General features: G+C 40.1%; 1 protein-coding gene across 2 annotated transcripts in view; it reads right to left on the minus strand.

Annotated features, from left to right (window-relative positions):
- Positions 1–26562, minus strand: part of WIPF2 (WAS/WASL interacting protein family member 2) — a 33954-nt gene that overhangs the window by 6731 nt on the left and 661 nt on the right. For both annotated transcript variants that reach the window (XM_063459076.1, XM_063459077.1), the window contains exons 2-4: positions 13012–13149; positions 7531–7663; positions 6640–6780 (exon numbers count right to left, since the gene is read on the minus strand). In XM_063459076.1, coding sequence (XP_063315146.1) covers positions 6640–6780; positions 7531–7663; positions 13012–13071 — 334 coding nt within the window. In that variant the 5' untranslated portion in view covers positions 13072–13149. The remainder of the gene's footprint in view (positions 1–6639; positions 6781–7530; positions 7664–13011; positions 13150–26562) is intronic.

Raw genomic sequence — 26562 nt, forward strand, 5'->3', positions numbered from 1 at the left:
GCCTGAAAATTAAGTGGGTGACCCTTTAAGATTCAGGGATACAAGACAATACAGTCTGTGATATTAAATACCAAACCCACTACAGCTTGATATAGTGGATTTGATGCAAAGGCCTAGTTTCCCAGCAATTAGACAAATGTAATTGACATTTCTGAGAAAAGGTAATGTTTATATCTGGAAAACAAGGAAATATGCAGACAGTCTCAATATATGAATGAAACTTACTGCATCATCTGGACAAATATATATAGCGCGGTTGATTCCAAATATAGAACTGATGTAGAATTATTAAAAATCTTATTGTATTTATATTGAATTGCTGCTCTAACTCTGTATTAACCTGATACTGTGACAAATCCTCCATTTTGTCCTCATAACCTGACTTCTTCATATGAAAACTACATTACATGACAGTATTTCTCAGCACATCTAATACAATAGACAAGGACAGTATTCTCCATAAGGATATGACTAACCCAGGAACTGTTGAATTTCCCCTAACTCGCAACATAGTATAATTTAAAGGCCATGAGAACACAGTAGTAATGAAATGTTCTATTCATAAGAGACCTTGCACCTAACCACGAGATTTGACATCACCGACCGAGTAAAATGACGCTCAAGACCCCTTGTCCCCCCACCCGTGTCCGAAAAAGTACCACCTCTTGGTGGGTGGACACGGAACTAACCACTTAGCTTTTGATCCAATTAATTATATTGATAGGTGGACACTAACCCAGACACTTAACAATTAATCCAATTAATGATGTTTATTCACTGATATCTTGATAATCAATGATGACGAAAATGTCTCTTAAAAGGGCCTGCGCGCCCGCTGATTCTGGACTTGCCAATAAATTTCCTCGAAGTTATTTTAACCTGAACTCCGTGTGTCAGACTGAATTACTTCAGCGTATATACGCAATTCAATTCTCTTTAATTTGGACAGGAACAGATAGACACTTAAACATTTTGGTTTACTGAAAAAGTACCATAACAGAACCTGGCTTTCAAAATAATATGGTCAGAGACCCCAATTAAACAAAGTATATACAAGTGATCCTGCAATCCTATGCCAGCCCAGGGTAGTAGAGATAAAGAGATAGTTTAGTAAATATCCTCACTCCCCCTTAATAATAAGCTTTATTGTGATCTGCTATAGGGATAGGAGTATTAAATGACTGAATCTCTATAATCAATACATCCTAGGAAATATCCTTGTCAAACTAGAAAAATATTTCAAAACAGAGAGAGATAGAGACTGAAATAGGAGTAGAAAGTCAGTCAAAATCAGACTGATAATTAACATTTAGAAAGCCTCTCTCCCTGTAAAACTAGCTAGACAAGCATAGGAAAGAAAAAGAAAAAAACAATAATAAATTAAATTAAATAGTGATCATGGTGCTCCAACACCAGTGCCCAGTGCAGAAAAAACGCCAAACGTACGTTTCGGTGCTAAAGAGATGCACCTTCGTCAGGGGCCAACATATAACTGAAATGAAGCCTCTTAAATACCCCAACTACCAGGAGGCATGATTACCTTATAGCCAATGGGATGTGGGGGTGTATGTATCCCCAGCTGACTATCATATCCTGGCTAAACGACTGTGACCGCAAACGCTCATTATTCGGTATGAAGGGGGAGTCCCTAGCCGGTCACGTGACCTGCCGTGCCGCGCGTCACGTGACGCATCCGGCATTCCCCTAACTGGGCGTAGCTAGTCAGTCATAGCCACTCAGTACCGCCCATCAACCTCACATGGGCGTGCACGTCACCGCAGAACCTCTCCTGCCCATCATCCTCATGTGGGCGGACCCCCTGTGACAGATGGGCGGAACTGAGTATTCTCCGTATAGGGAGAAGCCGAAAATGCCCAAATTATAGCTAAACGCCTACATATCCATGTTTTATCATTACAGAACACAAGTGTGTGCTATATGAGATATGGAAAATTGAATATCAACGCTAAGCAGGACTGTTTAGGGAGTATTCTGATGCTTAGTCTCCTGTAGATGTAATACAAAGTAGGGAAAAGTACCCAAATAATTAAAGAAATTGAAAATATCTCTAGTAATAGTCGTAAGCTGTTTTTTACTCCCCTCCCCCCCCAGTCCCAGGCAATATTGTTTAATATATATAGTACTTAGTTCTTAGAGGACACAGGCTAGGATGCCAAATTAAAGTGGTACATCCTGCCCATGTGTCTTCCATACTGGGTAAATTAACAATATAAACCTCTAGATGACCAGATGTTAATGTGTTAGCCGAGTGAAGGTATGGCTCACAGTCTTTTGTCAAGAGATCTTTAGAGATATTGTCATTCAACACTCAGCTAACACAGCCTTGTTAGGACTTCGGTATTGTGGCCATTGTACAGCTATTGCCTTAGGAAAGTGCTGGCATTCGCGATTTAGTGGTCCTTATCCGGTAATCATGACAAAAATAAATAAAATACAAAAACTATATATTAAAAATAATAATTAAATCAAGCAGTAAAAATGATAATGATATTAATGATTCAAATAAAGTATACCCATTGTGAAACAAGACACGCTATATTTACAAATTTACAAGTGTATCAGGCCATACGACTCTATCCGGATAAGTTTGTGCAGAGATCACATACAAAGAATTGAGACCCGTATGTGGATATGGGTCTCACACGTGGTATCAGTGATCTGCAATGAAGGGTGTATATGAGAAACCTTTGTTTAGTCCCAAGGGTGACAGGGTTTTGAGCTTATAAATCCAGAAGCTCTCCCTTTGGAGTAGCTTCTTATCCAGATCCCCCCCTCTTGGTCCCAAGGTAACCCTTTCAATACCACTAAATCTGATTCCTTCAGGTGAGCCCCCATGGTGTAGTTTCAAATGTTTAGAGACTGGAGTGTCGATTTGCCTTGTAGGGTTCACAGAGTTAACGTGTTCCCGTATCCTGAGTTTAAACATCCTAAAAGTTTTTCCCACATAAAGATTTTTACACGAACAGGAAAGTAAATAGATAAGCCCTTTGGACTGACAGTTACAGAAATTCTTCACTTTGAATTCCTGTGTTCCAAAGGAGTCTGAGAATGTTTTGGAGGGTCTGCGGATAAACCTGCACGCCTTACATTTCCCACATTGGTATGTCCCTAAGACTGGAGACTTCAGCCATGATGTTTTCTGGGGTGCACTCTTGAGATGACTAGGGACCAAGATATCCTTGATATTGCGTCCCCTTCTTGCTGTCACTGAGGCCTTAGGTGTGATTACCTTACGTAGGTGTGGGTCCTGATGTAGAAGGGGCCAAAATCTATCCAAGATTTGCATAATTTGATGCCAGCCGGCATCAAAAGTCCCTATGCATCTTATGACTTCCTGTGATGGCCCTGGATTATGTTCGGTTAAAAGGTCTTTACGGTCTGACAGTAGAGCCCGTTTATATGCGTTCTTTAAGCATTTATTCGGGTACCCCTTTTGTTTGAATTGGAGTTGTAAGACCAGGGGCGTATTAGCCGCGAGGCAAACAAGGCATTTGCCTTGGGCGGCATTTTTCAGGGGGCGGCAAAAAAAGCCGCCCCCAAATGCCCAGGGCAAATGCCTTGTTAGCCTTGCGGCATTTGCAGCCACTGGACCACCAGGGAGACAGATACCCCCCCCCAGCATTCCCAAAGGTAAGGAGGCTGGGGGGGGTTAAATGTAAAAAAAAATAATGTATTAAATATGTGAGTGAGTGTGTTTGTATGTCTGTTAGTGTGTGTGTATGTCTGTTAGTGTGTCTGTGTGTGTGTGTGTCTGTTAGTGTGTGTATGTCTGTAAGTGTGTGTCTGTTAGTGTGTGTGTGTATGTCTGTTATTGTGTGGGTATGTCTGTTATTGTGTGTGTGTGTCTGTAAGTGTGTGTCTGTTAGTGTGTGTCTGTTAGTGTGTGTTTTAGTGTGTGCGTATGTCAGTGTGTGTGTGTGTATGTTAGTGTGTGTGTGTGTGTATCTGCTAGTGAGTGTGTGTGTCTGTTAGTGAGTGTGTGCGTATTTGTCAGTGAATGTGTGTGTGAGGCGGGACGGGGGAAGGGTTGGGTGGGGGTGGCGCGGGCGGGGGGGGAGGGTTGAGTGGGGGTGGCGTGGGCGGGAGGGGGGCGCCTGAGTTTTGTCCTGCCTAGGGCAGCACAAAACCAGGATACACCACTGTGTAAGACCTTGGCCTTTAGTTTGAAATCATCCAGGGTAGAGCAGTTGCGTCTAAGACGCAGGTATTGTCCAGTTGGAATCCCTTTCTTTAGGGATGGTGGCTAGTCCAATTCAGCAAGTTGTTGGTTGCCGTTGGTTTGCGGAACAAAGTCGAAATGAGGCGCCCTTCTTCTGTCAGCGAGATGGTGAAGTCCAGAAAATTAATTCTATTACCACCAATTTCACTAGTCAATTTTAGATTGATATTGTTAGAATTGAGAGTATGAACAAAATCCAGAAACAGTTCCGAGGTATCTGTCCATATGATAAGTACATCATCGATGTATCTTTTCCAAATTTTGATATGCTTTGTGTATTTTACCATATGATCAGTGAATACCATTTGGGTCTCCCACCACCCCAGGTGAAGGTTGGCATACGATGGCGCACAAGCCGTCCCCATCGCAGTCCCTCTCACCTGGTGGTAGTATTTTCCCTGGAAGGTAAAATGATTGTGTGTTAGAATGAACTGCATCAGATCTTGGACAAATTTATTGTGTCTTAGTGATACTATTGGTTTACTGTCCAAAATAGCTTTCAGATGTTCTAATCCAACTTCATGTGGAATCGAGCTGTACAGGCTCTCCACATCAAGGCTACACAAAATAGCGTGGCCACTGATTTTTATTTCTTCAATGATGTTTAATGTATGCTTCGTGTCTTTTAAGTATGAAGGAAGTTGAATAACTAGTTTCCTCAGGATCTGATCCACATAAAGACTGATGTTTTGAGTCAGATTACCTCTACCAGAGACTATGGGTCTCCCATTCAGTACCGGTTGCTGTTTATGTACTTTTGGGAGTGCATAGAAGGTGGCAGTAACGGGATTTTTAACGAACATAAAATTATATTCATCCCTGGATATTAGGAATTGAGATAAAGCTGTATCGAGGATTATTTTCAATTCTGCCAGATTATATTCGTTTAGCCAGGATATGATAGTCAGCTGGGGATACATACACCCCCACATCCCATTGGCTATAAGGTAATCATGCCTCCTGGTAGTTGGGGTATTTAAGAGGCTTCATTTCAGTTATATGTTGGCCCCTGACGAAGGTGCATCTCTTTAGCACCGAAACGTACGTTTGGCGTTTTTTCTGCACTGGGCACTGGTGTTGGAGCACCATGATCACTATTTAATTTAATTTATTATTGTTTTTTTCTTTTTCTTTCCTATGCTTGTCTAGCTAGTTTTACAGGGAGAGAGGCTTTCTAAATGTTAATTATCAGTCTGATTTTGACTGACTTTCTACTCCTATTTCAGTCTCTCTCTCTCTCTGTTTTGAAATATTTTTCTAGTTTGACAAGGATATTTCCTAGGATGTATTGATTATAGAGATTCAGTCATTTAATACTCCTATCCCTATAGCAGATCACAATAAAGCTTATTATTAAGGGGGAGTGAGGATATTTACTAAACTCTCTCTTTATCTCTACTACCCTGGGCTGGCATAGGATTGCAGGATCACTTGTATATACTTTGTTTAATTGGGGTCTCTGACCATATTATTTTGAAAGCCAGGTTCTATATTTGGAATCAACCGCGCTATATATATTTTTCCAGATGATGCAGTAAGTTTCATTCATATATTGAGACTGTCTGCATATTTCCTTGTTTTTCTGTTTATACCTGGGGTTAAGCCCCTCTGAGACAGCTGGAGTCTCATACTGGTACGCCTGTCTCTGCATAACTCCTGCAACCACTGCCCCCTCTTGGGAGATTTTGGGGTGGCGGGTGCGGTGGTTATACAGGGACTTAGAACGTTGTGTTCTTTGCTTTTTTAATGTTTATATCTGTTCGAACATTTCCTCATAAAGACCTGGTCTCCACATTCAGCATCATCATGCCCAGCACGAGGACAACTAATTCAATAATCTTTCTCATAGAGAAGCATTTGATTAGGAGTGCAGCAATTGCCACCCACCATCAGACAAGCACTCTATTCGACAATAGATTAGAATGATGACCTTACAGTGGTCATTGCGATACAGCAGGCATTGCAGCTGCTGGAATGAAACCGGGACAGCATTGGATAAAATTAAGTATTTTATAAATGTTTTGTATTTCCAAAGAGGACTCTGAATTTAAAATTGGAAAAGAACACTTGAAGGATATATTGATACGCATTTATTAAACGGTCAGTTTAACAATTGTCACTACAAATCTTTTGTTCCCATACATAGCTATAATCCACCGCAAGCCCTTCTTGAATATGAAATGATCTTATATGGCTATGCCAGATAGACATTTTTCATATGGGGTGCCACCACAACTTGCACGTCTAAACCAGTTTTCTATTGGGATAGATGGATAGAGAGAGACCCAGCAAAGAAGCTTGTGCGGTTAATTCTTAAAGAAGTACAAACTGTTGTATATGAACAGGTCAATCACATTATGTCAGATCACGCTAGGGCACCAAAATAAATACATTCTAACCTGAACTATCCTTGGCTCCAACTGGTCGTAATTGTGGAACGCCACCCTGGAAGAGGCCTCCCATCGGTTGCAGTGCCCCTCCAGAATTTGACCTAAATCCAGAACCGCCTCCACCTCCTCCTCCTCCACCGCCCTTCGGTTCTGTAAATCAGTAAAAACAGAATTAGAATGCTTCCGCATTCTTTGTGACCATACAGATATACAGTTATAAAGCTATGTTACTTTTAACCAATTATGAAAAGCAAGTCTGTGCTTCCCAAACAGGGTTTTTTTTTTATGCAGTAGAGATTTGTATGACAGAAGTAGAACACCCAGTGAAAACATGAATCCAGACACAGAGGAAATGGAAATAAGTTAAAATATGAGCTTTTAATAATATTAAGGGGGGGGGGGGGGAAACACTTAATTGTATAACATGAGTCAAGCTAGATCGCTAGAAAACAGTAAGTGTAAATTGTCGATAATACAAAGTGAATTTCAAATCTTTGGTGAGAACATGATCCATGAAATGTAAGATATTCTACCGGTACAGATTTTCACATTTATGCGAAAACATACAAAACAATACTGCGCTTTTACTTGCTCTGCTTCAGGGATATCATTTTTAAACTGTGGGGTAGTAGCTTCTTGATCAAAGGAAAGATCTGACTGCCATTCTGGGGCAAAGAGGGGGTTTTCTTCTCTAATTATTCGGAAAGTGCTTCAAACTGGGTTTTTTTTGTTTTTTTTTTATTACTTTTGGATCAACAGCAAAAACAGATGTGAAAAAAGCTGAACATGATGGGTGCACGTCTCGTTTCAGCTGTGCAACTACTTTCCCAAGAATTGAAGACAGAAAAAAAAAAAAAATAGGAACAATGTAATAAAATAACATTTTGAGGGGACACATACTATCTAATACAGGTGCGCTCCTATCATTCACCGCTGCGGTCTTCTTCAGCTGTGGCTTTTTACAGATCTCATTAAGCAGTGCCCCACGACCTTTCTGCTCCTCTCTGCTCAGCCTAGGGGGCTCAGTATTAGCCTGTAAAAACAAATACAAATTAAATGAGGGAAAGGGACAAAAATGTATCGGTAGCATGGACTGCATGTAGCACCCTTGTATCTGTATCAAAATGCTTAAGTTAGGGAGACTTCAAACACTTTGCCACCCCATGTCTCCAAACATTCACAATTCTCTCTAATTCTGACCTTAATACCCCCATCAGAATCCTTTCCATTATATAGGATGCAGTACTAAAACATAAGGGTTCATGCAGTAAAAAACTAATTAAAGTGAATCACACAATTTTGGCAAAACAGCTGGTTTGTAAATAAAATCTGCAAAAAAAAGGGAAAATAAAAATAATTATTCTCACTCTGCACTATTCCCAGCTATGCTCGTATATATTATACAGAACTCCATCCTAATTGTTCATATTTACTGCATGAACGAGTGATACCCTTCTACTCCAAAAGTATCTGCAGCAATTGAAATACTATAGTGTTAGGAATTCCTAACTATAGTGTTCTCCTCTGCATTTATATGAAGGACCCCCTTAAAGTAATTTTAAAAAGGGGTAATGTCTTTTTTTTTTTTTTTTTTTAAACCAGTGCAAAGTCCCTGTAGCTGCTGCTCACACCTACTTTCGCTGCATTATGCCAACTCTTCTTGTCCAATCCAATGATCCTCGTTGAGGAGCATTGGGGACGAGAAGCGCATGCATGACCAAAGCTATGCTCCTCTAATCAAATGCCCCCTAAGAAAGGCATTTGAGGGGTTAGCTCTGAGAACTATTTTTTGACTGTTCTCAAAGCAGACGCACTCGTGATGAGGTGGTCTAGGTGCATTTATTTAATAACACTTTTTTTGTCATTTATAATAAGTTTCATTTTAGCCTCTCCAGTCCCAGTCCATATGACTGCGTGTTGGATAGAATTCAAAATATACAACCACTCATATTTATCATTTACAAGTTGGCGGATGTAAGGTGTTTTTGTTTTTTCTTCAAACACAAAAAAAAGGAAATTTTACAGTTTAGAAGCAGTATACAGCTTTGTAGCAACATACTTATAAGATCAAATATTTCGAATTTTTACACCAAACAGCGGATGACCGTAAGCAGCAAGCCCACCACAGCAAGGCTGCTACTCGGAGGAACAAACGGACAAAACATATCCTGATGCCTGCTCTGAAGGACCCTTACTCCCGACTACACAGACAACAGAGCAGGTATCTGACAAAAACGGGACTGTCCCTAAGTGAGGGCCCTTGGGCTCACCAGGATGCCGACCCCATCCCACGGAGGCGACTCTGGGAATCCCGAGCCACCAGGGTGAAAGCTTGGCTCATTCTCTTTTTCTTTTTACTTTACATATAGACGGCAAATCAGCTCATAATTAACATATACTAGCTTACCTGCAATAGCATAACTTAACTGTATACCACACTTAACTCAACTATTATGGCACTGCATAACATGCTTTAACATTATGGCTCCATTAGCACAGCTACCTTAGCATAGTTAACTTAACCTAACCCTGATGTAAACGCTGATTTAGCTAGGCTTGAAACACAAAGAAAAAGGAGTGAATAAATACAATAGTCTGTTCTAGAAATAACATGAATAATATATCCCTGCAACATAAGCATTCTATAATAAGTTTATTTTTCTATGTAATGTTAAGCTTGACTGAATATATTCCATATATACAACCTATAGACTCATAACGTTGAACCTTGTTATACCTGTTAAAAATGTGCAAGGAAATTATGCCACTACCTAATCTGTATATTCATGCATATATGTACCCTGTTGTGGCGTCCTGACAAAGATATCGTACTCACCTGCACAAAAAAATAAATAAAAAAAAAATTAAAAAATATTTAGAATTTTTATTAAGGTGTTCGACTTAAAAAAGACCCAGGTTGGTCAAAACGTGAACAGTGGTGGTTAGAATGGATATCTTAAAACACCCCTTAAGGACACATGACATGTGTGACATGATTCCTTTTTATTCCAGAAGTTTGGTCCTTAAGGGGTTAAAGGAGCACTTTAGTAATTTGAGTACAAACATGCATTCCTAACACTAGATTGTCTCCCCACTACTTAGATTAGAGGGCGCCTCCAACCTAAAGGGACACTGTAGCATTAGGAATACATATCTGTATTACCAGCACTACAATCGTAATGTCCCTAACTAAGTTTTGCGGACACCGTTTCCTATAAGCATTAAAGGGACACTAGAGTCAACAGAACAACTACATCTGTAGTATTTGTTATGGTGAGTATAATCATTCCCTTCAGGCTTTTGCAGTAAACGCTGTTTTCAGGTAAAATGCAGTGTTTACATTACAGCCTAGTGATAACTTCACTGGCCACTCCTTGAATGGCTACTAGAGGTGCTTCCTTCAGTGTCTCCACTCTGCATGATGACACTGATCTTTTCTCATAGAGATGCATTGATTCAATGCACCTCAATGATAAGATGCTGATTGGCCAGGGCTGTGTTTGGCTTGTGCTGGCTCTGCCCCTGATCTGTCTCCTTGACAATCTCAGCCAATCCAATGGGAAAGCACTGTGATTGGATCAGATCACTACTTCTGATGAGAACAGCCAAGCAGGCAGATCAGGGAAAGAGCCAGCAGCAGATTGATTTAAAAGATTTTAATATATTTAGAGTGACAAGGACAGGGCTACATGGTGTTTGTGTTCCTGAGACTAGTGTTCCTTTAAAAAAAACAAACAAAAAAAACACCTAAAAACACAAATAAAATACTCACTGTCTCTCCAGCACTGAGCCTCCTCGCTTGATATCATCCTAAAGGTGTGCCTCCAGGATGACGGTCCAATCCATACAAATACTAACTTGATAAAGTGTAATAATATAAAAGGTGCAATTAACAATGTGCTGGCAAGACAACCGTATTGCCTCTTTAAATTAAAAGTGCGAAATATGTGGCAAAGATAAGGTCTCTGGCGCAAAACCAAACTTGTGTGCAAATTAGTGTGACTAGTGTTATCACACTAAAATGCAAGTGCATACAAACGTCATTGCACTTGAAAAACAAAAACAAAACAAAAAAATCCATATCTGAGCCAGATGAATAAGCAAGAACAGCAAACTGGTTCAACTAACCAAGCCACTAATCTCCAGGCCTGAATAGTTCCCTATACTGCATTATACAGGAGCTGCTTAACACTAGTTTAAAGCAGCACCGTGAAGCTAAACCTACCTGTCTATTTCCTCTTCTCTTCCTCTGTTCGTTATTTCTTTATTTCTGATTTAGTTTTCTTTAAAACATAAGACAAAGTAGGGACTTATGTATTTTTCCAACACCTGACTTTCTCAGATACAAGGAGCAGTTTAAAGGGACACTCCAGGCACCCAGACCACTTCTGCCCATTGGAGTAGTCTGGGTGCCAATTCCCATCACCCTTAATCCTGCAAGTGTAATTATTGCAGTTTTTATAATCTAAAATAAAAACCTTGCAGGGTTAAGTCCTTCTCTAGCGGTTGTCTACCGGACAACCACTGGAGGTACTTCCGTGTTCTTAAATGACGCTGGCCGTCCTCAGGCTATGCACGAGAACCTCCAGCGTCGCGGAAATGCTCTCCTATGGGAAGGTCTAATGCGCGCGGCCATTGCCGTGCATGCGTAAAAGGGTCTCCCCTGCCGGCTGATGTAGGCAGGGAAGGAGCCTGACCCAGCGCCGAGGGACATCGGCACTGGATTCAGGTAAGTCACTGAATGGGGTTTTAACCCCTTCAGCAACATGGGATGGGGAGTGGGAGGGAAGGGGCACTGCAGGAATTTGTTTTCCTGGCACTGGAGAGTCCCTGTAAGTCAACTCCATTTCCTGTATCGGTGAAAGTACTCATCCTCCTCCTTGACACATAAAATAAAGTAGTCCCTACATTGTCTTATGTTTTAAAGAAAACTAGATCAGTAATAAAGAAAATAACATTCTGAGAGAGGAAGAGAAAAGAAAACAATAGAGAGGCAATTTCTGCGTCACAGTGCCGTTTTAAGCCCTGAAATAATGGCAACCTTACCTCTATGCTTTATGAGTTCACGCTATGCTTTAGGGGAGTTCACTGTTAACAAACCAGGATCAAACAACATGGATCAGCAGGGTATCCATGTGCAATGGATCACTTTGTAAAAATACTGAGTGGATAACGCAATCCAACAATTAATGACTTCACTCAACAGAAAATCACCTTTCAGGTCACCTTTGTTGTTCATACAAAGCACTAAAAGTATGCACACATGACTGACAAAATATGCTTATTTCTTCAAAAGTGAACTAGCCACCCATAAATATGTTGATGAAATATTTGCCTTTGGGTAGATATAGATTTGATGTATACACTGTGGCTATAAAATAAGAATATATGCTTACCTGAAAATCATTTCCTTCTCACCCAAAATAACCTTCAGGGATGGATGATTGCTTCCTTATCAAAAATGCAAATATGCCGCCCTTTAATTTAAAGCTTGCAGGTTCACACTAGGGTTACACATCTTTGCACGCTTGACTGGCTTATATTTTTGTAGCACATCAAATAAATATTTCAATACAATTAGATATGTTACTCCTTTAAATGAGACACTGCACTTTTTAAGAGCACAGAAGTGCTGAGCCGCTACTAGTACTGGAAAGTTATTAGAATTTAGTATGTGCCACAATTATTACCAGTTTTAAAAAAGGAAAGGGGGGAAAGATAAAATGGAGATAAATATTTGAGTGTAATATGGAAAATCCCAACAACTTCACTAAACCAGCAGTATTATTCTTTTTGTGAGAATGTTCATTTAACGTGAACATATTAAATAAGCTTAAGTGTTATTTATTCAATGGGTCACAATTGATGGGAAACCGCTTCTAAAAATTCAACATTAAAATTAAACAATAGTGCCAGGAAAGCAAACTTTTTCCTGGCACTATAGCTACCAACCTCCCTCCCACCGCCTACCCCATGCCATAAAAGTGCAATACTCTGCTGTTATTTAAACTGCACTTGAAAACTGTCATTTAGTGATGTTTTATAAAGAATTAAATTTCATCCACTACACTGCTGATCTTCGCATCTTTTAAACAGTACAGTTGCTTTTCATTTCACCAGCGCAATGCACAGATCACATCTATATGTGTTCATGAGAGTGAACTTGCCATTCACATGGTTTGTGAACACTTTATACTATGACTTATAACTTTTAGAGTGCACAGAGGGTAGCTTTATCACCATGCCCAATAAGATTAGTTTCTGCTATGAAGCACCACACCCTGCTCATAAGTTCTGTGACGCTCACAGTGTAAGATCTCCCAGGTTGGTATACTGTAAGAAGTCTCACGTAGGCCAAATTCAAAGACAAACCAAGCTTACCAATGCAAGAGTTGGGGGTGGGGGAGGGCCAGGTGGGGGCGGAGGCGGTGGAATAGACATCCTTGTGCGGGTTGAAACCTCTCCTTCCCGATTCCTTGGACCAGCCCCTGGAAAGGGGAGGGAGAACAGGCTCTAAACCTAAAAGAAAAATACATACAAACAGCATATTTAAAGAGACTTGCCTGCTTTGCAAACAAAATAAAAACCCATACCAGAAAAGGGCATAGACAGCCAACCTGATCACATGTCTGCTACTTTCTTACTTGCAGGGAACGTGTGCATAGTGACTCATTAAAATGAACCAAACAGATGTATAATAATCGCTATCTTACAATGCTATGTAAAGGAACACCTTAATGCTTCCTGTAATAGATGTCTTCACCTGTCTATACAGCTCTCAAACTCAGACAGCAAAAGGAAAATCAAAGGCTACTAGTTAGGAATTTAGAGAGACGGCTTTTATTGTAGGTTTGGCAAAAGTGCAGCCCTCACCAGCTAGTTTAAAAAAAAACAAAAAAAAAACAAAAAAACATTACCTCTGGGATGCTGTTTGCATGATCAAAATTAATTTGAAAATGTGTGGGTGACCATAATTATAATTCACCAGTCAAGCAAAAATTACATGGCATCACTGTTAAAAAAAAAAAACCCCTCAAAAAACAAATGTATTAAAGGACCACTATAGTGCCAGGAAAACACTCGTTTTCCTGACTCTATATGGTCTCTAGGACCCCCCACCCTCATGGCCCCCCTGCCGCTGGGCTCTAGGGGGTGGAAGGGGTTAAATTTACCACTTTTTCCAGCGCCGGACGGGGGACTCTCCTCCTCGTCGGCTAATTGCGCATGCGCGCGCATTCAGCCAGTCCATAGGAAAGCATTATCAATGCTTTCCTATGGACGCTGGCGTCTTCTCACTGTGAAAATCACAGTGAGAAGCGCCTCTAGCAGCTGTCAATGAGACAGCCACTAGAGGCTGGATTAACCCTATTATAAACATGGCAGTTTCTCTGAATGACTTCACTCAACACTGCTGAAACTGCTATGTTTATAGAAGAAAAGGTTAATCCTAGCTGGACCTGGCACCCAGACCACTTCATTAAGCTGAAGTGGTCTGGGTGCCTATAGTGTTCCTTTAATGCACTGTGCAAGCCACATTGGTAACGTGACTATTTCCCTGGAACAGTCTTTAATTGTATTCACACAGCACATAGGTGTAAGAATACGACAGCGGGAGGAGGTTAAAGGTACATCAGTTCCAGTTTAGAATAACTTGTCCCAGATCCCAAAAATGACTTGGTAACACTCAATAAGTAGCATGTAGTCATCATTCGCTTTTCATAAACTACTAGCATAGCAATTAATAATAATAATAATACTACAAATAGGACCTCCCATGCTGTGACAATAAGTTAGGTATAGTGAATAGTCATACTACAAAACCTAGAATTTGACTATATGTCTGTCCAACCATAATGTACTTCTCTATATGGAACACAATCTAATATAAATAAAATCTTTAAAAAATATATATTTTTTTAAAAAGTAAAAAAAGTGTAAGAAATTTTCTTTGAGACTGTATAGCAGCCCAGGAATGAGAATTACCCCCAATATGGCATACCATTTTCGAAAGCAGACAACGCAGGGTATTCAGAATTGGGTATGCCCATGACTTTGTTAGTAGCCACTTGGTCACAAAAAAATCCCAAAAAAAACACACACTATATATTTATTTCATTCTAAGTTTATAATTATAAGTTATTTTTACATAACTGTTTTTATTCTCCCAATTATAACTTAGGGGATCTGCAGGCAGTTATGTAAACTTGCGATCAGAGCCCTGTTAAAGGAACACTGTACTCCATAAACTTTTCTTTTTCAAACTTCTCTGTCTCGTTTTCATTATTGTATTGTACCCAAGTTACATTCCAAAATTGTATTAAGATAAACATTCACTTAAAGGAACACTATAGGAACCCAGACCACTTCAGCTTGTGGTCCAGCAAGATGTTTGTCATTCACGATTATGGACATGCACAGTAGCCCCCCAATGCTCCCCAATGCTTCCCTATGGACAGAATGGCATTGGATATAAGGTTAGCAAGCCTTTTGTAAAGAGTTACTCAAAGCACCATGACCACTTCAGTGCTTTGAAGTGGTCATGGTGTCTGTTCGGTGGAAGTAGAATATGATTCACATGTGGAGTTTAACCCCGCTGGTACAGGAGATAAAACTCCACCTCTGGCAATTTCATTGGGGCATAATTAGCCTGGAACAAGGGCTAATGTTAATTCCGTGCATATTTCCTTGCACAGTGTGCCATTCAATGGCAGCGTACGGTCAACTGATGCTCTCAGCAAATTAATCGCCTTCCGCAGCTCTGCAGAAACTGGAAGTGTGTCACAAAACATAGGAAGAGTCTTAGAGCCCAGCATGGACCCAGGTAAGTTGCTTAAAGGGACACTATATTCACCAGAACAACTTCAGCTTATTGAATTTGTTCTGGTGTGTAGAAACATTCCCTTCAGGCTTTTTGCTGTAAACACTGTCTTCTCAGAGAAAATGCAGTGTTTACATTACAGCCTAGTGATAACGTCAATGGCCACTCCACAGATAGATGTTAGAAATCCTTCCTGGGTCATGGCTGCCTAAAATGCATCCAAACATTCAGTATCTCCTCCCTCTGCATGCAGACACTGAACCTTCCTCATAGAGATTCATTGATTCAGTTCATCTCTATGAGGAGATGCTGATTGGCCAGGGCTGTGTTTGAATCCTGTTGACTCTACCCCTGATCTGCCTCTTTGTCAGTCTCAGCCAATCCTATGTGGAAGCACTGTGATTGGATCAGGCTACCACTTCTGATGAGGTCAGCAGACTGCTTGTTTTTTTTATGCAAACAGCATGCAGATCTACAGCTTCTGGCTTGAATATAGTAAGATTTTGCTATATTTATGGAGGCATGAGGAGCCCGGGGGGGGGGGGGGGGGGGGGGTGGGGGCTAGATGGTGGTTTTAACACTATAGGGTCAGGAATACATGCTTGTGTTCCTGACCCAAAAGTGATCTTTTAACAGTTTGCCCCAGTAGTGGGAACAGGGCCAAAGTGCTCCTGGCATCATAACCACTATATCAAGCTGTAGTGGTTTTGACACTTAGAATAATCATTTAAAGGGACATTATAGTCATAAGAACATCTACAGCTTAATGTAGTTGTTATGGAGTCTACAGTCACTCCATGCAGGATTTTTAATGTAAACACTGCCTTTTCAGAAAAAAAGCAGTGTTTACATTGCAGTCTAGGAACACCTCTACTGGCCGTCAATCAGACGTGGTGCTGCACTGATGTTCTGCATTGAGACAGTGAACATTCCCCATGAAAAGATGCTGATTGGTAGCGTGGCGTTTTGCATTTCATGAACAATAACCTCCCTATACTTTCCTATGGGAAAGCACTAGATTGGCTCAGATCTTCAAATTTGATGATATCAGCCAAAGAGGCAAACGGCGCTGTAGTAAAGGTAAGTAAACTCATCTTACACCTAGCTTAAAGGGTGTCAGGGGTGATAAATAGTGATATTACAGTTATCCTGACAGGCATACATGTTTGTATTTCTGCCACTATAGTGTTCCTTTAAGTTACCTTTTTGGAAGGCAACAATTTAAAGTGTTATGTAAAAACTAACGTTAGAAAAACCATGTTTGTATTTCTGTATTTACAGAGTGTTCATTTAAGGAAAGTCTGCACTTGACCTGCTCTTAGAATGTGGAAAGTTACAAGTTGACTTATTCATTACATATTTGTTGCTGCTTTGAAAATCTATCTGATAAATGGACCATTATCACCCGTTACATTTGGATTATAAGTAACATTTAAATTCACAGTAAGAAAACACTGACTTGATGGAAAGCAAAAAGTGTGAACAGCTCAGAGAAAATGTGTTAAGAGCAAACATGGTGATAAAATATAAAGGGTGAAGATGGGAGCGAAATCACAGACCGTCACAAATCCCCACAGGAAAGAATCTGAAAATGGCTTTGAAATATAAGGCAGGCAAAGAAAAAAACACACTTAACTTATAAAAATGTATGTGTATGATAGCATTGTGAATGCAATGGTTAATTAGAAGACAGATATATTTACCTCCAAGCACAGGATGGCACAGATAGAGAGGTCAGCTCATTGTTTAGATTACCAACTAATTTTTGCCCAATCCAATGCTCTTCATAGAAAACCATTGGGGACACAAGGTGAATGCTGTGCTTTGTCAATCAAATGCTTTCCATAGGGAAGTACTGAACACATTCAACATCATCATGTGGAGGTGAAAAAACAGAAACAATGTTTATTTCTGATCCTCCAAAGCACCGTATGCCCTAGTTCCTGGACTTTAATGGTTTGTGATGCTTCAAGCTCTATACCCACTACAGCGTTTCACAATTAGTGTTCCACGAGAACAAAACTGGGGTTTCGCTGTAATTTTGCCAGTCCAAAATGGCCCCCGCCATTCGACCATCAGGTTGCCTATGCACTTAGGCCCACTTGATGGGTATTATTGCGGAACAGGGGCACGTCACGCACCGCAGCCCTTGAAGAGCGCAACCAAGCCCCTGTAGTATCTGGTCATGCTCTTAAAGGTCACTTCCTCCCAGACAGAAAGCGCTGCGCTGGATGGAGAGAGTCAGCAGTGGGGAGTGAGCCACTGCAGACCCTCCACAGATCAGCATCAGCAAGCCGCACTCCAAGCAAGTCACCCTGCTGCAGAAAAAATGTATGCCAATAGGAGGGTGGCTGCAAATCTTATGACGTGTGTATGTCAGTGTTTGTGCGCGTACATGTGTCAAGGTATGTGTATCTGTGTTTTAATGTGTAAGTAGATCTGTGTAGGTATGTATGTGCATACATCAACAAAACATGCAAATATATCCCTGTAAACACAAACATTATATACGAAAGCACCCCTGAATTCAAACTCCAGCTTTGTATAGAAAACACTCATACACACCCTTCAAACACCAATACTACACACAAATGTATACCCGCATTTAAAAGCAAAAACTACATCCAAACACACCCTGCACCCAAATGCAAACATTACATACAAATCCCTGTATTAAAAAGCTAATATTATACACAAACACCATCTCTACACACAAAAGCACACCTGCTCCCAAGTGCTCCAATCTGTTTAGCATCTGTAGAAATTAGTTATATACACCCCCTCACTCCTCCCCCCCCCCCCCCCCCAAAAAAAAAAAAACACATTTGGGGGTGCACAATGTTGGTATACTAAGTGGAAGGGGAGACCGATCGGCACCCTGGAAGCCCTTGTGTTTTTGTCTAACCTCTTTAAAATGTTTTGACTCTTAACAGTGGGAGCACATTATAAGGATTAAGGTGCTTTGAGCACCCATTTGGGCAAAAAAGGCAAAAGTGAGTATTGGAATTTGACACCTGTTCTCTCCAGATTAACCAAGTCATGGGAGCAAGGGAACATTGAGACTACTCTCAATATTATTATTGTTGACATTTATATAGCAACACCTTTTCCCACAATGTTTTACAATAATATATGTTCACCCTCCTGGCATGAGCAATTAGTAGAATGGAAGACAAGCATACATCTCTCCCAAAGCAGATTACTTGTAAAATCAAGACAAGGATATGATCCCTCCGCTTCTATCAGACAGTGTTACAGCATTAGGAAGTCATACAAAACATATCTATACGCTGAAGATTAACAATACTTCTTTGCAACTCTAAATAAAACAACCTAAAGTCTGACCATAATACCCTCCTGCAAAGATAGAGCACACGCCAGCTGAACCTCTGCTGATTAACACAGAGATAGCCCCATGCTGGGATCTGGTTTGCAATTTTAAATCAGCACTCCTTGAAGCCGCCACTCCTCTTTTATCAGGAAATGTACCAAAAATAAATTCCATAGGAGACACACACACCTTACTAACCCCTTACTCATCTAACACACACCTTACTAACCCCTTACTCACCTAGCACACACACACATTAGGGTTTATTCACTAAACGAACACAAAATTGAATTGGCAACAAAGGATGACTTGCTGGAGGAAAAATACATAAATAAATAAATAAGTCAAATTAGCTAAATTCACAGCTAGGCTATTTTAGCCTATAAAAATCCCAAACAAAGGGAGTGGAGCCCAACTACTAAAGCAGTAAAGCAGACGGTTACAAGGTGTGAGAGTCGCGAGCCAAACTGATATTGAACACCCTATCACATATTTTGCTAACTCACATAGTTTCTTCTATTGCAATTTTATCCAGATATTTTATTTTAAGTTCTTTTTATATACGTTCATATCCAAAGCCCCACCCTTTACCAGAAGCCAGAGCTCAACTTGGGGGCTATTTTCTTCCACTCAATTTCTGTACACGTCTGATCACCATTTATATCTTGTGCTCACAACCATTATCATATATCATGTGGATTGAGTAAAAAACAAAGAATAATAATAAGAATAATAACTTTTAACCCCTTAAGGACACATGACATGTGTGACATGTCATGATTCCATTTTATTCCAGAAGTTTGGTCCTTAAGGGGTTAAAAAGTCCCAACAGAACTGCAAATATATAAAAATATAAAGTAAATTTACACACTATATTTTCTAAATAGTGATTATATATTTCTTACATATTGACCTATGTTTACCCATTCTGTGGCTCTGGAGATTGTGAATGACCTCTGTGATTGATCGAAATATGCAATGTTAGCTTTTATGTTTTACAGATTAATCAAGAGGATTATTTATAATTTATTGGGATTAAGTATAACTCACTGTGTGTTGGTGTCTACCATTGCACCCCCTATTGTTTTATGAGTGGCCGCAGACACTAGAGGCAGCTGTACCTGCACTTTAACCAGTGCCAATCCACCCATATCCCACTGTATTTTGGGTTTGTTTTTTTGTACATTTTGAAATCAGTCAGCGGACACTCAGACAATCACAGCTACTCATTACTGCTCATTCTAAAGCTTCCTCGTTACAGTGAGCAGCACAGGGTGGGATGATCTGCTAGTAACTCTTGTATAGCCTCAAAACAGTTGGAAGGACAGACTCCAGACACTACAATCTATTCAATAAAGATGAAGCAATAACAATGCCTGCAGTGTCCCTTTAACCCCTTAAGGACCAAACTTCTGGAATAAAAGGGAATCATGACATGTCACACATGTCATGTGTCCTTAAAGGGACTCTCCAGGCAGCAGGTTTTACTCACCTGGTTCCAGCGCCGGGAGCCTTGTGAAGCCGCGCCCCCTATTTCGTCAAAAATGACGAAATAGGCGGGTGCGAGCAGGGAGCAATCAGAAGCGTCATTGCTCCCTTGTGCGCATGCGTGGCTTCGCCACACATACTTCAGAGGGCGGCATTCATGCCGCCCTCTGAAGTCCTGAGCGCACTACCGCGCATGCGCACGGTGTGCGCGGCCGCGAGCTGAGCTGACTGACAGCTCAGCTCGCGGTCTTTGCCCGCCCCCCTCCTCTGCTGACAGGCTGGAGAGAGAAGGCGCGCACACAGTGCCTTCTCTCTCCTGCACACGTCAGACGTATTTTAATACGTCTGACGTGTACAGGGCCTTTTTAGGGCCCTGCATGATAGGAAGTCCCTCTGGTGGCCGTCTGCGTGACGGCCACTGGAGGTATTCCTATCAATGTAAACACTGTATTTCCTCTGAAAATACAGTGTTTACATTAGATTGCCTGCAGGGAGCTATAGATCATACCTGAACAACTACATTAAACTGTAGTTGTTCAGGTGACTATAGTGTCCCTTTAAGGGATTAAATAAATGTTTTATTTTCCTCTCCATTACATTACGATATCAGTATTGCAATCTGTACTGGTTATTAGAGATCCTTGCCATAAAATAAACTGCATGAGATACTATAGTCTTGAGAAGCACCAACACGTTACTTGTCCATCACCCAAAAAGACAGATTGGGTGGTCGCTGCTGCATGCAACTAGGGAGTTAAAAACAACTTCCTTCCAGGAAAAGGAAAAAAAGAAACAACTGGCTCCCAACTAATTGGTTTCAAGCTCAGACAAAACATAAAAAAGGCCCTCTTTTCTGGATAATCTACATTTTTAGAAAGTATGCTGCCTTCAAGGAACGTATGCTTCATTAGGTATACAGTCACACCTCCAGGGCTGCGATCCCCACATAACTACTGAGAATGCAGGGTGAGGCTGTGCAGACACAAATAACAAGTAAAGGCACATGCATCACCCACTGAGTTTAAAACACTCCAGCAAAGATCTAGAATAGCAAAACCACAGTAGAAACGGCAACTAAAATCTGGATTCTATACGGAATGAATGTGATGTTGTAGGCTACAAACTATACTTAAAGGAATACTTGGCACTCAGACCACTTCAAAGAAACTCAATGGGTGCAATGTGCCGCCATTTTATCCCTGCAGCTGAAAACAGTCGGTCCGCCAATAGCATTGTGACACCAACAGCCCCTAAAGGCGCTTCCGACGAAATAGTGGAGTAAAACACCAAAGAGGCCATTGCAACGCTTTGACATGCGTGCGCACTACCCTCCCAATGCTTAGCTATCTCGATCTCAGCCAAAGAAGAAGTTGAATTGGCACTAAGGAGACCACCATGGAGAAAAAGTAAACTAAACAGTGATTAGGGCTTTAGGAATACATATTTGGCCCAAACTTACTGTAGCTGTCTAATTGCAAGCACTCTGGGTAATTGCCTGAACTTAAGTTCCGCTGTGTTAAACAATCAGGAAAAAAGAGGACCTCTTGTCTGATTGACAGCCAGTGGTTGTAACAAGGTTAATTTAAAAAAAAGAAAAAGAAAAAAAAAAAAGCCAAATTTATTATATTTTTTTTAAATGAAAAATATTGGACACACACTTTACACATTTAGATGTCTGGAGGGTCCCATTCAGCAGGAAGGAGACAGCAGGTGGTAAAGTTGAAATTAAGGTTATATTTAAAGATCTAAGCCCAGAAAGGGAACATTAATTTAAAGTTTAAATCGCATTGTAAAGTTTTGTTTTATTAAAGGACCACTATAGGAACCCAGACCACTTCAGCTTAATGAAGTGGTCTGGGTGCCAGGACCAGCTAGGTTTAACTCTTTTTGCTGTAAACATAGCAGTTTCAGAGAAACGGCTATGTTTACAAATGGGTTAATCCAGCCTCTAGTGGCTGTCTCATTGACAGCCGCTAGAGGCGCTTCCGCGCTTCTCACTTTGGACTGGCTGAATGCGCGTTTGGCTCTTGCCGTGCATGCGCATTCAGCCAGGGACGTCAGAAGAGGGAGGAGAGTCCCAGCGCCGAGGGAGCCCGGCGCTGAAAAAAAGGTAAGGGATTAACCCATTCCTCCCCCCTCAGCGCCACGGGAGTGGGACCCTAAGGGTGGGGGCACCCTCAGGGCACTATAATGGTCCTTTAAATGTGCATCATAACCTCCCTTACTACTGATTGAAAAGAAATGCGGCATAACTGTCAAGATAGAATTCTTAAGTAGAGGCTTTACAAAATGACAGGACATCCAGCATCAGTATAAGCCCCGTAGAAAGGCATTACCCAATGTGCTCGCGGCACTTGCGTATTAGGTTCCTCTGTCAGATGACAGTGGAGGAGGTGGAGCACTGAAGAGTCGGGTAAGTGACTAAAGGTTATTTTTACCCTTTATGTGCTGGGGAGGAGGGCAGAGAGCAGTAATGTGTTGGGAATATAAATCTGAATTCCTAACAATATAGAATCACTTTAAGCAAAGCTCACTATAGTATGTGTAAATCATACAGTACATTTCTTGCACGTATTTTATTAACCCATTGAAAAGGCCGCGGGATACTCCATAAACACAGACAATTCCCTTACAGTTATCATTGGTGAAGGCTGCTGGGATTGACTCAGTCCGCCTTGAGTCTAAGGAAGTCAGACAGCGGAGAAATACGTTTAGAACGAAAAATGTCAAAACAGTCAAAATGAGTATTTCATAAAGATGTGAAATACTCAGTTTTTAACAATACAATATCCCCTATTTAATATTCTTAGATATGGTTTTCAAACAAGTTAATATATATATATATATATATTTTTTTTTTTTTATCTTGAAATTTGAAATATAATTTTGATATTAAAAAAAAATATTTTAAGGTTTATCCAATTGAAACGCTTATTCAAAAACCTTAAGAGGATGTTAAATACAGGCCAAAGCCTGAAATCTTACTTTTACCTCTAAATTGTACAGTGCTTTTAGCATGGACTGACTAGAATCTTGCACTCAAGAAAAAAGATTTATGGAAAAGATCTCATGAACATGGCAATCATATCATATATTAATCTATTGGAGCTGGCATTAAAAGTAAATAAACGCTTTTAGAACTTCTATAAAACAGTCTTCTTTCTATAGTGAAAATACCACTATTTGGTATACTATACAAATAGTTACTGAATCCAGTTGGTTTAGGGGAAAAATGTTATTCCCGGATAGAACATTGGCTTAAAGTTAGATTGCAGAGAATAGTTATAAATGGAAAATTATCAACCTGGACAAAAGTGGTAAGCAGAGTGCCACAGGGTTCTATTTCTCTAAACCTGAAGTGGACATTGTAAAGTCAAATTTTAGTATTTGCAAATGACAAAAAAAGCTAAGATACAGTACAGTTGGAACAGGTACAGAGGGATTTTACTTAACTAGGGGAATTGGAAGCAACTAGCAGATGAGATTCAATACAGGCAAATATAAAGCCATGCATTTTGGAATATGGAACGCAGAAGAAACATATGCTTTTAATGAAGTTGAATAAGGGATAACAATAAATAAAAATGGCTATGAAACAGTTATAGAGGAACCAGGCAACAGCGTGCAATGTCATTGAGCCATTACGAACGCTAGTAAGGTATTGTCAGATATACAAAGGGGTATTTGACTCAGGTCATGAAAATATAATTTTGCTTCTTCATATTTCAATAATAATACCCACCTTTAATATGGAATGAAGTTTTGGGCACCAGTGTTAAAAATAAAATTAAAAAAATAATGCAGAACGAGCTACAAAAGTAACAAGATGGGTGGTAAGCATTATTAAGAAAGGCTAGATAAACCGCATTTGTGAGTGTGTGTGTGTGTGTGTGTCTGCAAGTGAGTATGCATCTTTTTGTCTGTCAATCTGTGTGATCAGCCCTCCTCCGATTGCACGGGAAAAGTGTTTTTATGCACCCCTTTCCCCCCGCCCACACTGTGCCCGTCTCGCCCCGCCTCCACAGCTGAGCTAATCAAGCTTTTTGATCTTACCCAAACCAATGCTTTCCTTAGAAAAGCGCTGGGAGGCTATTGCGAGGCAAAATGCCGCGCTGCGTCAATCACCATCTTCTCAGAGATGCACTGAATCAATGCATCGCTATGGGAAACATTCAGTGCCTCTATGCAGAGCGTTGAGACACTGAATGTAGGTACTGCACACTGTGCGGCACCTAAAGAGTCCACCTGAGTGACTGCCAATGGAGGTGTTACTAGACAGTAACGTAAACAATGCAGGGAAAGGCTATAGACACCGGACCCACTACATTAAGTTTCATTGGTTTTGGTGACTATAGTGTCCCTTTAAGAGTTGTACTTTTATCATTGAAAATAAAGCTTTACTATGCAACTACTCAAAATACAAACTATAACATTCAATCCACGGACACAGAATATTTTACCATATAGGCAAAAACTATGAACACTAGTGAAAACATGAACGTGCCATGTTTAGTGTGTACATGTGTGCCATTACGTTAGTATGTTTAGTGTACTATATTTCTATATCTAGGAAGTACTGTATGTCTGTACTTTGCCACATAGAAGACAAACATATAAATGAAAGGTACGAGTCGTCTTGCCATACACTTTCTGGAGATACACATAATTTTGCTTTAGGTTCAAAGTAATCCGCACCTCTGAGACATATCCATTTGTTAGTATTATTACAAATCAATACATATTTTCTTCTCTTGTCCTACATTAAAACCAATATTTGCATTGATTACCCAGAGACATTAAAACAGATTGTTCTTTATTTGAATTGAATCGTTTTGTGACTATTTTCAAACTTCTATTCTATAAGCCAAATCCTTTAAATATGGTATGTACGTGTATCTTGCCAATCTATACACACACATAATTAATGCAACAGGAAATAACACTCTTATTTTAAGTAATTTTCTTGGTATTTATCCTTCCCTATAGCCAGACTTTTCACAGCAGGGAATACAGTCAACTTACTGGATTTTGCTGCCTACGCAATCAATATGTTTCGCTGGAGATCACCCAGGCCAAAAAAAGGATATTCACCATTTTAGGGTTGCTAATGCATAATTTTTAGATGTTCAGAATGCCTTCATTGAAATTATTCTAGATGTCATGTATACACAGTATGTATAACAATAAAAAAATAGAAGATGAGTATTATCATATTTAATAAATAACCCCTCCCACAAAAAAAAGCAAGAAAAAAAAACCCCAAACATTTTTGTATTGGTAAATGGTCTCATGTTATATACAGTAAGAATGTATTAACTATTTTTTGTTAGAACTTCATATAAAGTCACAAACAGGACAAGTTCACGCAATAGTCTGACCATTTAATCTACCCTCCTCCTCAAAATAAATAATATTACAGCAATGACAATTTAAAGGAACACTATAATACCAGGAATACAAACATGTATTCCTGACGCTATAGTGCTGGTGTGGCTGTTTAGGTAACCAGTCACACCAAAAAGGTGATTTTTACCTCACCTTTTCTCCCTGCAGCTGGCCTGTCGCCACGTTTGAGAGAATCAATTTTGATCATCTCAGCCAATCCAAAGCGTTCCCATAGAAAAGCATTGGAAGGCAACTGCGCTGCAAAACGCCACACTGCGTCAATCAGCACCTCCTCACCTCATAGATACGCATTGAATCAATGCATCTCTATGGGGGGGGAACGTTCAGCGCCTCCATGCAGAGCACAGAGAAGTTGAAAGTCAGTGCTGCAGGACATAGGAAGCACCTCTAGCAGTCTGACTGCCTGTCAATAGAGGTGTTACTAGGCACCAACGTAAACAATGCCTTTTCTCTAAGAAAAAAAAGCTGTAGCTGTTCTGTTGACCCTATAGTGTCCCTTTAATGATTATATCACTTTTATATTTCACCCACTGGAGTGATGGCACAGCCCTCAACACTCCCTTCTATAGTAGATTACTTTACCCATATCTACCCATCAACCATAAAAACAGGATTTTAAAAAGTATTAATGAAAATAATATGTAAATAAACAGTACTTGTAATGCACTGCCTACCCTGACACACTTTTCAATAATAATAATAATCATAATAATAATAATAATAATCATAATAATAATAATAATAATGTCGATATATCAGTTAAGAATAACCTGTGTACCCCAAATTTATGAGAATAATATGTAAATAAACTGAACTTGTAATACACTGCCTACCATGACATATACTTTTCATTAATAATAATAATAATAATGTCTATATCAGTTAAAAA

Source organism: Pelobates fuscus, chromosome 6, assembly GCF_036172605.1.
Source record: "Pelobates fuscus isolate aPelFus1 chromosome 6, aPelFus1.pri, whole genome shotgun sequence".
In the NCBI taxonomy this organism is placed as follows: Eukaryota; Metazoa; Chordata; class Amphibia; order Anura; family Pelobatidae; genus Pelobates; species Pelobates fuscus.